General features: G+C 39.5%; 2 protein-coding genes and 1 pseudogene across 2 annotated transcripts; 1 reads left to right on the top strand and 2 right to left on the bottom strand.

Moving 5' to 3' along the window:
- Positions 1–1960, bottom strand: LOC149895173 (uncharacterized; annotated as a pseudogene).
- Positions 1–4237, bottom strand: LOC149895172 (uncharacterized). The gene has a single exon (XM_090119232.1). It carries the CDS (start codon positions 4220–4222, stop codon positions 3068–3070), a length of 1155 nt encoding a protein of 384 aa, XP_089975358.1. The 5' UTR covers positions 4223–4237; the 3' UTR covers positions 1–3067.
- Positions 4238–9692: 5455 nt separating this feature from the next.
- On the top strand, positions 9693–10535 carry LOC149895171 (uncharacterized). The gene has a single exon (XM_090119171.1). It carries the CDS (start codon positions 9693–9695, stop codon positions 10533–10535), a length of 843 nt encoding a protein of 280 aa, XP_089975297.1.
- Positions 10536–16964: the final 6429 nt, after the last annotated feature.

The raw sequence follows: 16964 nt of genomic DNA, 5'->3' as shown, positions 1-16964 counted from the left end.
TTATTTACAAAACTCGTTAATAACTTTATTAACACTAATACCATTTAAATTTAAAACCAAGAACACGAAATACAAAATACAAAATTATAAAATAATTTTACACTAATTCCACAATAATTTCTTTAAACATTACAGTAAAAAAATCTTATACAAAGGAAAATAACTAGGCAGTTGACTTCACAAACGGGCAGAGTTGTAGTATGTCAATTGACTCGCGACGAATGGTGCCGCGAATGAGCGCGCCAGCGCTTTTATCTGCAATCCGCCACCACTTGTCATCCCCTCTATTGGCGCTGTTTTAGTTTTTGTCTAACACGGCCTCTCCTGACTGGAGGACGTCCTCGTTCTCCTTTGTTTTATGCGGAGAAGTACAGGCTCCTCTCGAAGTGCCTGATGCAGGTTCAACAACAACGACTGGGTCATTTGTGGACTCCTCATCTTCAATACTGGCAGCATCTGGGAAGGATTAATGATAAGGTATTAGCAACTAATAAACATTACACTCCCCTTATAACAGGTAAGCGCAATACACAGAGAGGAAGCACTACGTTCGCTATCTCTGACACCAATGACAGTATAACATGGGCACAACGTTCGCGTATTATACTTTACGCATATAAAATAAAACGACCATATGACATAGGCACGACGTTAGCATATCATGAGTCCAAAACAAATGACGTATAACATAGGCACGACGTTAGCATATTATACGTTACGCATATAAAATAAAACGACCACATGACATAGGCACGACGTTAGCATATCATGAGTCCAAGACAAATGTATAACATAGGCACGACGTTAGCATATTATACATTACGCATATAAAATAAAACGACCACATGACATAGGCACGACGTTAGCTTATCATGAGTCCAAGACAATTGTATAGCATAGGCACGACGTTAGCATACTATACGTTACACATAGAAAATAAAACAACCACATGACATAGGCACGACGTTAGCTTATCATGAGTCCAAGGCAATTGTATAGCATAGGCACGACGTTAGCATACTATACGTTACACATAGAAAATAAAACAACCACATGACATAGGCACGACGTTAGCTTATCATGAGTCCAAGACAATTGTATAGCATAGGCACGACGTTAGCATACTATACGTTACACATAGAAAATAAAACAACCACATGACATAGGCACGACGTTAGCTTATCATGGGAAAACTATAATTTGTGACATAGGCACGTCGTTCGCTTATCACAAATTAGGGATCAGCTCACCCTCAAAAAACGCAGCACATGTCTCAGGAGTCCACTCCCCACGCCACGGCACCATGAATTCTGTCGCAGCTTGCGTCGATTTGCCATAAGAGCCCTCCAGTAACTGCAGCTCGTATCGACCGTGGGGAAGCGTTTTGACCACGCGATATGGGCCGCGCATACCCGAGTCGAGTTTGCCAGTTGTTTGAGCCTGTTTTATAACAAAAAGCAAAGAATTAATTTCAAATAACCGTGATGCCTTTCGGCTAGCATTCACAGTTTTGTCTTGCCAACGTTGGTTATATTTTTTTTAAACGCTCAGAAACACGTTGTCTACGCATTTCTCGTAATGCGTCGCGATTGGGACGAGAGCCTTCTAGTGCGATGTCACCAATGAGGTAACGTAAAACAGGTCACGCAGCTTTAATACCCACCAATAGATTCAGAGGTGAAAAGCTTGTAGTTTTCTGTTTTGTAATGTTCAGAACCAGCTGTAGTCGCCATATGACATCAGACCAATCATTTTGTCGGTGATTGCATTCTATACGAACCATGTTGAGTAAGGTTCGACAATAACGTTCAACCTGCCCGTTTGAATTATGCATCTCTGGTGTTATGAGATGCATGTCAATGCCCAAGTCAGTAAAAAGTTTTGTTATTTCTGAACTCTGAAACATTCGACCCCGATCTGCCACAAATAATTTTAGAGGTCCCAAACAAAGAGATAACATTATAAAAAAATATTTTTAATTCAGTGGAATCTTGACCAAACATAGGATACAAATTACAAAAGACAGTATTTGGAAAAATGTGCGTTTTTATGTGCTATACATATCAAACAATGGTCAATGTATTTTTTTTTACAAATAATAACACCAACCAGATAGTGTCTATAATTTTGCAAGGCCTTTACAACGGCTAAAGTTTCAAGTTTCCAGCTCATAGGAATGATACCTTGGCTCAGCACCTTGAGTTTGTTTACTGAAGTAACTCACCACCCGCTTATGCCCCTTTTCATGAACCTGAAGAAGCACTGCACCATATCCTATACAGCTGGCATCTATATGAACTTCAATAGGTAAAGCCGGATCATACATAGCTAACACAGGTTCACTGGTAAGATGAGAAATAATTACTTGGCGTGCTTCTTCTTGTTCACTACTCCAAATAAAAGGTACCCCTTTTTTCGTCAACTTTGTAATAGGCACAGCCTTTATAGCAAAGCCAGCTATGTAACGTCGAAAATAACTTGAACTGTCTGGTTTGTTTAACGGTCTTTGGAATCGGTGCTTCGACCAAAGCTTTAATCTTTTGACCACTCGGTCGTACCTGACCCTGACTAATCGTACGTCCCAAATATTCGATTTAAGTAGATAGAAAAGAGCATTTCTTTAAATTTATGGAAAACTCCGCGCTTGTAAGAGTTTTAAGAACTCTACGTAAAATCGACAAACCCTCCTCAACCGTACCGCTCATAATGAGGACATCATCGACGTAAACTAGGGCTTCACGATTTAATATATCGGTGCCAATGATGATTGGTGTATTCATCAATTTTGAACTAACTACGTGTAAATCTACTTCTAAAGTAATTTCATTAAACTCTATTGGTAAAGTGACAAAATAAGTCGATTCAATTTCCTGCCCACCAATACCACGCAAGATCCTAAATGCAGGCATTCGCGCACATTTCAAATGCTTTAATAATGATAAGGAAAATAATGATATACTAGAGCCGCTATCGATTAAGACATCGACTGGGATTCCCTGGATGACAGCTACAACAATCTTTATTCTTACTGTCCGGGTTTTCTTCGCAAAAATTAACATTGTTTGTATTACGTGCCTCCCGACTTTAATTTTGCAAAACACGCCTCAGTTTTATGGCCGGGTTTTTTGCAGAAATCACACAATACAGATTTATTCGAATTATTAATAGAAAAATATTTATGGTCATTACTTTGATTAGAAAGAATCGACTTAGCTTTTTTAGAACAATTTGATTGTGTATGACCATGTTGACCGCACAAGAAACATTTCTGTTCGTTAAATCGTCGTTTACGATTATTAACTACATGTTCAGATTTTAAAGAACGATCATAGCGCGACCTGTGATCAAAATGTCTGTTTGAGGAGGAATTGGATTTAACGTAAATTGAAAAGAATTCAACCAATTCATTTGTCGTTAGCTTTGCATTAATGGCTGCAGCGCGAATCTGCGGATCCGTAATCCCTCGTATTATTATTGCAGATATAAGTTCGTCACTTAACCCCCTAACAACACGCAACCTTAGAAGAGAGCGACGAGCATAGTCTGCATACGTTAGGTATTTATCAGAATTGGTACTCATAACGTCATATAAAATATTCGCGATATCAGGTTTCTTAGGACACAAAGGTTTAAATTCTTTTTTAAAATTGCTCCAACTACGGTCTGATGTTACCCATTCATTGAGCCAGGTCCTAGCATCTCCCTTTAAACAATTACCTATACGAGATAGACACTCATTATCATTCCATTGATTTATAACCTTAGCGCAATCGACCTCCTCACACCAGGTTTCTATATCGTTTATACTCGGATCAAAATTTGAAATGTAATAAGATTGGCTCAACCTCACCGTCGTATTGATTGATCGTATAGCATCAACAATACGATTAGTAGCGTTACGATCGCAGCCGACTGTGGCGCTCCCGGAATGTCCCGGTGAAGAAGGGACCGCCGACCCTGAGTGCGCCGCAGGCTCCGGATGCACAGCGACGGGCTCGACGATCCGTGACCTCGGCGGCGTTGTTGTCACACCGCCAGTGTTGGATCCTCGTCGTGACGGAGAAGAGTGACGTTCTTCTAACGACTTTAGTCTATCTGAAATTTGTTGCATTTGTTGTGTTAATGCATCGTTGAAAGGACTATACCGTCGTCGGCTGCGTATAGGAGGTGTAGCACTACGATTCCTAGAACGGCTTCGGTCTTTGTGCTTCTTATTAGGCATCTCGTACGTAATTTTTTTTTTTTTTTACAATGGAGGAAAATGTCGATACAAGGAAACGATAAAAATTAAATATGAAGAAAAAAAAACTATTAACTTAATATTTCGTTAACGTAAAGAAAAAAACTAAGTTGCGGGTACATTTAAAAAAGAATACGTATCGTACTATACAAAGGTGAAATAAGCGTAATTAAATCATATGCTGTAATTTTGTTAAACAAAACACATAAATCACAAAAGGTTTAAATAAATGCTTCAATTACTATACCAAAGCTGCTTTAAGCTATAAATTGATAAGAAGCTCGCTTCTCCTTAGATAGCAAATGATCGGAATATACTCACCAAAATTTTGCGTTATATACTTAGCCACACAACTACTATTTTAATTTCACTTAAACGAAACAATGAAAAGTTTATAAAGTATTATTGAGGGTAATTTAAAAGTGTAATGAACTAATTCGTTTGAAGAGTCAAACTGCCATTTTCAGAAAGCAAACGGTTAAGGACGCGTGAGAATCACTATCCCTCTTCTGAATTTAGGAACAGAAGTGGGAATGAAATAAAAAACACAACACACCACTTTCCGATAACACGTTTTTGATCCAAAGACTGATTGTTTGAGTTGTGGCGGGTTTATTAGGTTTTTTAAAAGTTAGTATTAATCTATTGTCCTCCTCATTCCTCAAATGTTTTGTGACATTGATATAATCAGAAAGTGCAGTAGCGGGACAAATACTTATATTTTCTTTAAAGTATGGAAGTATAAGAAGGGGTTGATCTCTACCCGGAGCCGAAGTTTTTATCAAGTCTGTTATGAAAATCTTAGCTCCACTGTCTGAGAAATAAATATTATTAAGATTGATAAGGGATAAAGTTTGGACCCGCTGTGCTGTACACAGCGCAAGTAAAATTACTATTTTTTTAGTCAACTGCTCCAAATTAATGTTTATATTAGGAAACCAGCTTGAGATATGGTTCAAAACTAATTGTGGGTCCCAAGAATAATTATTGTATTTAGGATTACTGGGTTTCAATTTGAATGCTCCCTTTAGGAGTCGTTTTATGCATTCATCCGACCCGATATTATTTCCTAAGATTAAAGACAAGGCAGACCTGTGCGAGTTTAAAGTACCATATGAAGCCCCTTTGTTAAACTCATTTGTTAAAAACGATATAACTGTCGCTACTGTACTTTCAAAATTGGAAATATTTCTATCTAGACAAAATTGCCACCATAGTTTATAAGTTACGTTATATTGCTTCTTAGTGTTACTGGAAAGCGATGCCAACATTAGTTCGACAGCTTCCGATGGGATGTTTCTCCGTAAGAAGGCTTCGCGGAGAGCCTCGCTGCAGCCAGCGTAAGGTGTGAGTGCAGTGGGTGCGACAGGTGACTGAAATGAGAATGCGTTAGATTCGTATCTGCTTTAAACTTGGAACCCCTACCCTTTACGAGAAAGCTCCGCCAAATGACTTCTCATTTCTTTGCTTTTAGGGGGGGGGGGGGGGCAATAAATGAAATGTACAGACTATACGGCTTTTAAAATATAAGTCTGGTAAGCGAACTAAACTTTGCTGGTTTAGTTCTTGCTATATCGCTATCCGTGCCTGCTTCTCGTGTTTACGGGTGAATTAAGTTTATCAATAGTCATAAATGCAATGCTATACAGAGGATATACTGCATTTAAAACATGACAAAGTCTGGTAAGCGAACTAAACTTTGCTAGTTTAGTTCTTGCTATATCGCTGTCCGTGGCTGCCTCGCGTGTTTACGGATGAATAAAGTAATGTCCTGTCTTCGCATCCACAGCTAACTGTCCTATACTGTCATAATCTTAACACAGATTCATTCGACATAGCTCCCCACGAGCTCAGTTCTTCATTTTTGCACTCGCACAACTGTGGACAACACAAGAGCAATGCCTCCATTGGTAGCAGTTACAATCAAGGGCTAGCAAGGCAGGCTAGCCATATTACGGATGTTGGAACAACCGACTATATTTAGGGCAATTTTCTTTGTACAGTGTAACGTTTAGACTGTCGTAGCATTCCTACGGAACAAAGATGGGATCAGATCTGCATCCTTAATGAAGTTTATCGAAAGGAGATACTTTCAGACGACGATAGTATTCAAAATCCACCATATTCCTGAACATAATAATGCATAGTTAAGCTTATAATCTCTCTTGCCATTATCCTGCAGCAGAATTCCTTGGCGATAATTTGTTCTCGTTAGAACGAGCGAGGTTGTTACGATAATATGAGAAATCCTGTCAGTTAGAGACCTGAACGACGCGATAGAGTACCGCTATTTCAGTAGTAGTAGCACCTAGAAGGGTGAAGGTATTCTGGAAAGCGGAACTGAAGGCCCGGTCGGCAGCACCAGCCACCTAATAGACAGTGTTCAGTGCTGCACCACTATAATCTGCAAAATGACTCTGACGGTATGAAAATGTACCTACCGTACACGAACGTACATTTTCAAAATATCAAATGATATAGTTGGAATAAAAATCCTATTTGCCTCCGTCTACCCAAAAGACATACGGAGTAGCTAGTAGTAGTTGGTTGAATTAGAATAAAGTACCTATAGTTAAAATCCTTTGTTACTGACTGGATAAATTTGGCTCTTTTCCTATCTGACGTTCATATAGCTGTTGACTGCCTAGTGTTATGCACAAACACAATTGAGTATTTGAATAAAAAAAAATTATTGATTTTTTTTATGTATTTTGAAACTTTATTATTAATAATATTGATATTTAATACAAATAACTTCAAAAACATTTTTTTCCGTTAATTATAAGCAATTAAAAATTGATGAAATTTAAATTAGAATCACGTGACTACAAACGCGCCATGACTGGTCACCATATAGTTGTGACGTCATAATGTTATAACGTTTACGGCTATTACAATAATATTGATTTATTGCTAAGATACGATTTGTTTGTTGGTTCCGAATTAGTTAGTTAGTTACGAAAATAATATTCTTGATGTTGATATATTTATGATCACCGATTTTTGTCAGGAGTTGCCTTTGTAGTATTCGTACATAATGGTACAAAACGATAACTTTTGAGGTTCGCCATTTTTAATATAAATTTAAATAATATAATTAAAATTAATATAATTAATATGTAATTTAATAATGACAACAAAATTAAATAGATCAAAACCCTGTATTTATTATTAACACGCTTTTATTAGCTTCATCTGTATGTTTGTATGTAACCGACTCCTTTCGAAGTTTCGACCCGATTTTGACCCACTTAAAACCGACGGGTTTTGTTCTATCAAGGTCCGATGACAATACAATAATATCATAAATTTATCCTTTTATACTGATAAGGATCGCCAGGATCAGCTTAAAACATATGTTTGTAAGTAACCAATTCTCCTTTCGATTCGATTTAGACCCACTATAAACCGACGGATTTAATTTAAATTTTGTATACTTATAAAAACCCGGTAACAATACAATAATTTTATGAATTTATCTTATTATCCTGTTTAGTTTTTCAAACTACAATACATATTTATTTTTCTATCAACTGCAATGAGTGAAAACTAACATTATGACGTCACACGCATTCGGGTGACGCTTCGGGAGTTGTCGGCGTGTCTTCGGTACTGGATTCAAAGACTAATTTTTATTTTGAAATAACTTTTGAATTATTGCAAAAAAAATAAAAATAAAAACAGTTTTGTTATAAAACTAATATATGATCTTTCCATTTATCACAAAAAAATTTTTCATTCAAATACTCAATTATTATAAATAAGTCAGCCCGAGGCTTTCGGTATATAAGTTCTGATGTAAATCATAATTATATTTTAAAACCGAATTGATTAAAAGTAACGTACTTGGCTGTAGTAATTGCAGTTTTGGGACACAGATAAGCTCCTTATCATTTTAGTCTCTTGAGTTCAGTATATTTGTTTCCAGTACAGAGTTTATGACCTATCAGTTTTAAATAAATAATTCATGCATTGTACTGAAAGTACTAGCCATGTTTAGATTATGATTGGTGGCGTTGGCTCTAAACATTAATAGATACCGCACGGTTTGGTTGGATGTTAAAAATCTGTATTATAATTAAAACCGTTTACCTGTTTTGATATTTTATTGCCTTATTCAAGGGGTGACCTTTTAAATTTATTTCTGACCCCAAAAGTAAGGACCAAGGTCTCTTCTTGTCCGGTTGGGTTAATACTGTGTGAGTTGAGACAGGTGGCAATTCTATGTTAAGATGGTTCAATTGTGCTTCTGCAGAGTTCTAATTGAATAAATAAAGGTTTGAGTTTGAGGTATTTTTGCCTCGTCGGGATCAGCTGTTGCTTCATTTTGTAAGTAACATCTAAATGCGTAATTGAAAGTCGTTACTGGCGCTTTCGCAGATTTACGCTAAAGATAGTGGAAATTGTAGTAACTTTAACTTTTCAAGCCCAAAAGGTTAACTAAGGTACACTTGAACCAATCTCATAAGTTCTAATACTTTTAATCATTATGATTAAAAAAATACTGTAAAACAACAGATGATGAAATTTTCAAAAAGAAAAAAAAATACAAATTTGCCGCGCAATCGACATTAATTGACAGTTCTAAAAGTTTGTACCTATAGGTAATATTAATAGAAATAATTATCGAGATTTAAATGGCTCTACACGAGATTTATTTTGTTTTTTTTATTACTATACTTCATAAAGACACAATTAACTCGTACCTACTCGTAATACGATACCTTGGAGTTGGAGTGAAAATATTGTTTGTAATAATTTGGCTAGGTAACTAATTATTGAAATGAAAATAATAATTAGAAAAATGCATTGTGAAACCGTTTTAAGCAAAAAACGTTTCGATAAACGTAAGTAATTTTATAAGTACCCTCGATAACAATACTTTTTGCAATATCACGCGACACTCCATCGTATCGCATTCAAAATTGGGAATCGGAGTGCGAGGATCTGTGGGTCATGACTGAGGTATTGTTAAATGGTAAGACAATTGTAGGTAACTCATTAGGTTACACATATACATACATATACATACATATTATAATATATATACATATTATATTATATTAACATTTTATCATTACAAGCGATGCGTACAAGCAATAAATTATCGATAGTTAACTTTATTAAATTATCGATAAGGTTTTATCGAACGATGTCCTCCCTAGGACCGAGGAGTACCGTTAGGTCGCGATAAGCTTCGACCAATCGTACGATGCGGGGCCGCGCGCGGGGGGCGCATCACGTTGCGCGAGCGCAGGCCGGCCGCAGAGAGGCAGTCGTGTTCTGACCTCGACGCGGAGCGCATGTCGCTTGATCTCGTAATTTATTGTAAACGTAATTACAAATATATACGTCTTCCTCTATTCTTCGTGTCATTATTCCAATCATCAGTCTTCGGCACTTACCTTACTCCTTACCTACTCCACACTGGTGACCCCGTGAAGAACACATCATGACGGAAAAAACACATACGATGGAGTCGTCTAGTGAGGGGAAAGTGTCGATAGATTCCGACAACGAGGTGTACAAGATGAGCGTGCGTATCCCACCATTTTGGCCAGAAGAGCCGGAGATTTGGTTTGCCCAGGTGGAGGGACAGTTTGCAATCAACCGAATAACTAGTGACCAAACCAAGTTCAATCATGTTATCAACCAACTGGATAACAAATACTCCAAAGAAGTAAAGGACATCATTATACATCCTCCTGAGGAAAACAAATATGAGACATTAAAAGCGACGCTCATCAAACGCCTGACTGAGTCAAACGAAAAGAAGCTGAAGCAACTCCTGATGCACGAGGAGCTTGGAGACAGGAAGCCCTCCCGATTCCTTCGACACCTACAGAGCTTGGCAGGATCCGATGTCCCGAACGACTTCCTAAAAACCATCTGGATCAGCCGTCTCCCCTATGGCACGCAGACTGTCTTGGCGGGTCAACCAGGGACGGCTAAACTAGAAGATCTCGCCGATTTAGCGGACCGGGTCTACGACCTGGCGACTTCAAATCCTGGCGTCGCCTCCGTGAGCCAGGAAAGCGCCGGCTCCGCTCTCAGCGACCTGACGCGTGAGGTGGCCGAACTCCGGAGACAACTACAGAAGCTGGGGTCGGAGAGAAGTGGAAGATCGAGATCCAGGACTGCTCGACCGCGACGCCAGTCAACTTCTAGGCAACGATCGCAGTCCCAGTACCGAAAGTACCCACTTTGCTGGTACCACGGCAAATTTGGAGACAGGGCCAGTAAATGCATTCGCCCCTGTGACTTCAAGGCGGAAAACTCCATGGGCGGTCGATAATGGCGACTGACGATTGCCCATCCTCTACTGGTCGCCTCTTCGTCACCGACCGATCCTCGAAGACGCAATTTCTGGTCGACACTGGTAGCGACCTCTGTGTCTTCCCACGCTCGGTGCTGCGAGATCGTCGTGCTCCAACAGGGTTTCAACTGTGCGCCGCCAACGGGTCCAATATCTCAACATACGGCTACATCCATTTAAATTTAGACTTTGGCTTACGCAGATGCTTTTCTTGGCGTTTTGTAGTAGCAGATGTATCAAAACCTATCATAGGCGTAGACTTTTTGAACTTTTATAATCTTATGGTAGATTGTAGACATAAGCGCTTAGTTGATAATACTACTTCTGTAACTGCTGTAGCTAGCCTCGTAGCTGATTGTAATACTAGCCTTTATTCTGTCAAAGTTGTAACTGGTGATACTCCTTATCACAAAATTCTTACCGAGTTCCCAGAGATCACTCGACCAGCTGGTACGCATCGCACAGTACTCCACAACACCACACATCACATACTCACGACGCCAGGGCCTCCAGTTTCCTCATCACCCCGCCGTCTTGCGCCTGATAAATTAAAAATTGCTCAGCAGGAATTTCAGTCCATGCTCGCCAGCGGGATTGCCAGACCTTCGAAGAGTCCATGGTCCTCTCCGCTTCACCTAGCGTGTAAGAAGGACAACGGTTGGCGGCCGTGCGGCGATTACCGCATGTTGAACGCCCGCACTGTGCCCGACAGGTACCCAATTCGTCATATTCACGATTTTGCCCATTCTATAGCTGGTTGCAAGATCTTTAGCACCCTTGATTTGGTCAAAGCCTATCATCAGATACCTGTCAGCGCAGAGGATATTCCCAAGACGGCAATAACCACACCGTTTGGATTATTTGAATTCCCTTTCATGACCTTTGGCCTTCGAAATGCGGGCCAAACTTTCCAGAGGTTTGTGGACGAGATGACCAGGGGACTAGATTTCGTGTACTGCTATCTCGACGATTTTTTAGTGTTTTCGCGCGACGGCAAGCAGCATGAAGAGCACCTCCGGATCATCTTTGGTAGGCTGAGGGACTACGGCATGGTGATAAACACGTCGAAGTGTGTTTTCGGGGCTAAAGAGGTAACATTTTTAGGTTATAGCATCTCCGAACGAGGCTCCCGACCACTTGACGTCAAAGTCCAGGCGATTAAGGATTTCCCTGCACCCACCAACGTCCGGCAACTAAGGGCATTTTTGGGCATGCTTAATTTTTATAGGAGATTTCTTCCTCACGCTGCTGAAGTTCAAGCCCCTTTGCACGCGTTGTTGACTGGTTCAGTAAAAGGATCACACCCTATCCAGCTCACAAGGGAGACCCTAGCTGCCTTCGAAGCTTGTAAGGAGAGCTTGACTAACGCCGCTCTTCTAGCACATCCAGACTGCTCTGCTAAGCTCGCCCTGGTGACTGATGCGTCAGACAAGGCGATCGGTGCAGTTCTTCAACAATTTAAGGACAACTCGTGGGAGCCGTTAGCTTTTTTCTCACGAAAGTTAAGCCCTTCTCAGGTAAAGTACTCACCTTATGACAGGGAACTACTTGCCATTTATGAAGCGGTAAAACACTTCCGGCATATGCTCGAGGCCCGACACTTCATAGTCTATACTGATCATAAGCCGATCAGTTTTGCATTCCATGAAAGGAAGAAAAACTGTTCACCCAGGCAGTATAGACATTTAGACTTCATTTCCCAGTTCACAACTGATATACGACATATAGCGGGTAAGGATAATGTCGTTGCTGATACCCTGTCGCGGATCGAGGAACTGGGAGCGCCTGTCGACCTCGAGACTTTAGCCAAGGCCCAGGCTGCGGACAACGAGCTTTCTAAGTTACTAGAAGAGGGCTCATCATTGCGCCTGGAGAAACTACACATACCTGGAAGTCGTATAGCTCTGTACTGCGACGTAAGTACGCCGACTTCCAGACCATATGTACCCAAATTTTTCAGGAAGCAGGTCTTCGACAGCCTGCACTCACTCAGCCACCCTGGCGCTAATGCATCGGCTAAATTAGTTGCTGAGCGATTCGTATGGCCAGGAGTGCGCAAGGACTGCAGAGAGTTTGCACGAGCCTGCATTCCATGTCAACGTGCCAAGGTAACACGCCACGTGACTGCTCCATTAGGTACGTTCAATTTACCCAGGACACGGTTTAAACACATCCACATTGACCTTGTGGGACCCCTTCCTCCCTCCAATGGTTACCGGTATTGTTTGACGGCGGTAGATAGGTTTACTCGTTGGCCAGAAGCAATACCGATCGAGGACATCACAGCGGAGACAGTTGCCAAAGCCTTGCTCTCGGGCTGGATAGCTCGATTCGGCTGCCCTACAAATATTACAACCGACCGTGGTCGTCAGTTCGAGTCGGCGCTATTCCAAAGTTTGTCCAAGATAGCCGCGTTCGAACATAAGCATACAACTGCTTACCATCCAACATGCAACGGGCTGGTGGAACGTTTCCATCGACAACTCAAAGCCGCTGTCGTATGTCATGGGAATGAGGGATGGACCGAGTCTTTACCATGGGTGCTGTTAGGCATTCGAACAGCAATCAAAGAAGATCTCCAGTCTTCATCGGCTGAGCTGGTATACGGCGAACCTCTGAGGTTACCGGGTGAATTTTTTAACCCCGTCACAGTAGGTACTACCGATACTTCTGATTTCATAGCTCGCATCAGAAATTTTGCCAGACAGCTGCAGCCAACACCAACAACTCGCCATGGTAAGCCGAATACCTTCGTTTATAAGGATCTCGCCACTTGTGATCACGTTTTCCTCCGTGAAGACGCATCACGTGGGTCTCTAACACCGGCTTATTCAGGTCCACATAAAGTTTTATCAAGGGGAAGTAAAGTTTTTAAGATATTGTTAAAGAACAACGAGGTCACAGTATCGATAGACCGTATTAAACCGGCCTTCATACTGTCTGACCATAAAGAAGAACCTCCGCCAGTTATACCCAAAGAGTATGTCACTCGTTCTGGGCGCCGGGTAAGATTTACTGATTTTTATCGCCCTTGACGGTCTCTGGAGGGGGGTGGTGTAGGTAACTCATTAGGTTACACATATACATACATATACATACATATTATAATATATATACATATTATATTATATTAACATTTTATCATTACAAGCGATGCGTACAAGCAATAAATTATCGATAGTTAACTTTATTAAATTATCGATAAGGTTTTATCGAACGATGTCCTCCCTAGGACCGAGGAGTACCGTTAGGTCGCGATAAGCTTCGACCAATCGTACGATGCGGGGCCGCGCGCGGGGGGCGCATCACGTTGCGCGAGCGCAGGCCGGCCGCAGAGAGGCAGTCGTGTTCTGACCTCGACGCGGAGCGCATGTCGCTTGATCTCGTAATTTATTGTAAACGTAATTACAAATATATACGTCTTCCTCTATTCTTCGTGTCATTATTCCAATCATCAGTCTTCGGCACTTACCTTACTCCTTACCTACTCCACAGTAAGCTGAGATGTGGCCTATGATGGAGCGCGCTTCCCTAGAAGGAAGCATTAGCATTTATCTACATTATTTTGATATTATATGATATAGAAATTGTTAAAATTCTATATCATGCCGTAAAATATCGCCACTGACCACCTATAACTTTTCCTGTATTAACTGAACATACAGGAATATGGTTTTCGGGCTTCTCTTATCTCTTTATAGTGCTTGTATCCTCAATGTATACCACCATGACATTGTGGCGTTGCCACTTTTATTATCTATATTTTATTATGTGTGGCGTTCCGAAACGGAACGCACTTGATCGAATTTTAAATTGATTCGACGATAGTGAAAATGATTCACTAGGACAATAGTTAATACGCAAAACGCAATACGCAGTTGATACGTATTTAATACCAATACTCAATGATTGTCTCCTGCTAACCTGTACAGACTAGACTCATTGTGGTGACTGGTGAAACATTGTATAGCATTAACAACATAGTACTGTATTATTGAAAGATCGATTAAAGGTTTATTTTACAATCTACGGCTTTCATTATACATGGGTAACAAAACCCCATAACATATTCGGTTTTACTCCGGACAACATCTTCAGCCACCCAATCCCTTTGCTTGAAGTCCAAATCCAGCGGAGGACAATAATCGTCATTTACTAAAATTGAAGGTTTTTCGTCCTAGTATAAAAGTTGTCTGGATCCCATTTTATACTCAATCTATAGTATAATACTATAGATATCATGTGAAACGTGACTTGGAAAAAAATCATTCAAATAAATCACAAAATAAAAATTTGAAACAATTTTAAAAGTTACGAAAAGCCCAATTATACCTACGTCAAAATGACGCACAACATCCTCTTTACAACCAAATGGCGGAATTTACATGGATGAGCCAACTATGTACTGCTAGGTCTCGACGGCTAATGAGTTGGTTCTGGATTTTGCAGCGATTCGATGGTAAATATAGAAGAGTTCATACGTCAAATTTACGTAGATTGGACTTCTAGGGTTAAATGCATAAATACCTAAATGATGTTTTGTTTTTATTATCTAATAACGATAAAAAAACCCGTTGATTTCATTCGTTTTTCAAGCTACGTGCATAGTTTTTCCACTAAAAAGCCTCAATTGAGTCATAAAGTACACAAAAACACAAATTTCAAGCATAATAAGTCACATCATTTCTATAAAACCAAAACTGGCAATAATATAAGTCGTGTTGTGCGATTATGAACATAGTGCATAAGGGCATAAGTCGTTATATAGCTAACTTAATTGTCTTACCATTTAACAATACCTCAGTCATGAACCACAGATCCTCGCACTCCGATTCCCAATTTTGAATGCGATACGATGGAGTGTCGCGTGATATTGCAAAAAGTATTGTTATCGAGGGTACTTATAAAATTACTTAAAATTAATTAAGTTTAGGTAAGTTGATATTCAACTAATAATCCATCGTGCTATTATCTCGAATAGCCTCCTGGATAAGCAGGTAATTATTAAATAATTAAATAAACAATTATATACCAATAAAATAACCATTGTGACCTATTTATTTACAATTATGTATATGTAATGAAGTAACATTTAATAAACTACTTATATGCTTTTAAAATTCCGTAAAATTATCATAATTACATATATAAACTTCGGAGATCATAATTATATCTCTGGACTACTGGGTTTTTCTACTGCATTTAATTCTACTGATTCTTTGTCAATAGTATCAGATTTCGGGGCATCACACCCTCTTCGATCTGCCGATATAATTTCCTTCATTTTTTTCTCTAACTCCTGATAAAACTCTTCTGGGTCATCGTCATCTTTTCTTTTAGGTACCACTTCAATATTTAGCTCTGGTAAAGATTCACTCGAGTCAGTACTGCTGCGTCGCTCTCGCGATTCTGATGAGGGAGATAACCCTGAAAGTAAATGAACAATGATTTAGTTATTATACCTTTTCTTTATTTTTCCGATCGCATTGGAATCACTACATAGTATAAAACAAAGTCGCTTTCTCTGTCCCTATGTCCCTTTGTACGCTTAAATCTTTGAAACTACGCAACGGATTTTGATGCGGTTTTTTTAATAGATAGAGTGATTCAAGAGGAAGGTGTATATGTATAATAATTAAATTAAATAGTGGAGAAGTACTGTTATTTTTGAGGTTTCTAATGTGATGCCGTAAATAATTACATTTTTTCCTCTTACCTACATTGCAAACGCAGGCTAAACCCTACGAGTTTTATCAAAATAATGTACTAAGTATTGAAAAGGTCTACAGAAAAGTCCGTGATGGTATATATTATGTCTATCTCTTATGGATAACCCACAATAACTTTCTTTTGTCATTTACTTTAAAAATTGCGGGACGTAGCGTTTGCGGCGGTACCGGCCGGCCGCCATTGCACCCGTGCGAAGCCGGGGCGGGTAGCTAGTTTATATAATATAAAGAATAGTTTATGAGCAAACATAAACTACAAGTATCTTTTGCACATGATATCCCTCATAGAAGTGGACTTCATCACAGGGCCGTAGCTAGTCGAATTTGAGGTAGGGCAGCGGTTCATCATCATTATCTCCAGCAAAATTAGCCATAAGAGGTTAAAAAATACTAATAGCAGTACAGGCTTCTATTTTGATAAAATAAATATTGTCTCAACTTACTTGGTTCCTCCTCAAAATATTCTTCATTACTTAAGCGCGACATATTTAATTAATAGAGTTTTGTTTGATTTAACAATTAAATGAGATTATCGTGTTTAAAAAAATACTCTTGAAGAGGGTAGACGTGAATTAAAAGAATTCTAATTACGATGATCTGGGATCAGGAGTTGCCATTTGAAAAAAAAAGAAGAAGAAGAAGAATTACGATGATAGTCATGCCTAAACTGTGAACACGA

This window comes from Colias eurytheme, chromosome 32 (genome assembly GCF_061535395.1).
Source record: "Colias eurytheme isolate Ceu_HAF_F1 chromosome 32, ilColEury1 Martin Lab GWU primary, whole genome shotgun sequence".
In the NCBI taxonomy this organism is placed as follows: Eukaryota; Metazoa; Arthropoda; class Insecta; order Lepidoptera; family Pieridae; genus Colias; species Colias eurytheme.
The sequence above is the reverse complement of the archived record's forward strand: the minus strand, read 5'-3'. Positions and strand labels throughout refer to the sequence as shown.

Coding starts and splice junctions, on each gene's coding strand:
- LOC149895172 (XM_090119232.1), bottom strand. CDS start 4,222: ATGCCTAATAAGAAGCACAAAGACCGAAGCCGTTCTAGGAATCGTAGT.
- LOC149895171 (XM_090119171.1), top strand. CDS start 9,693: ATGACGGAAAAAACACATACGATGGAGTCGTCTAGTGAGGGGAAAGTG.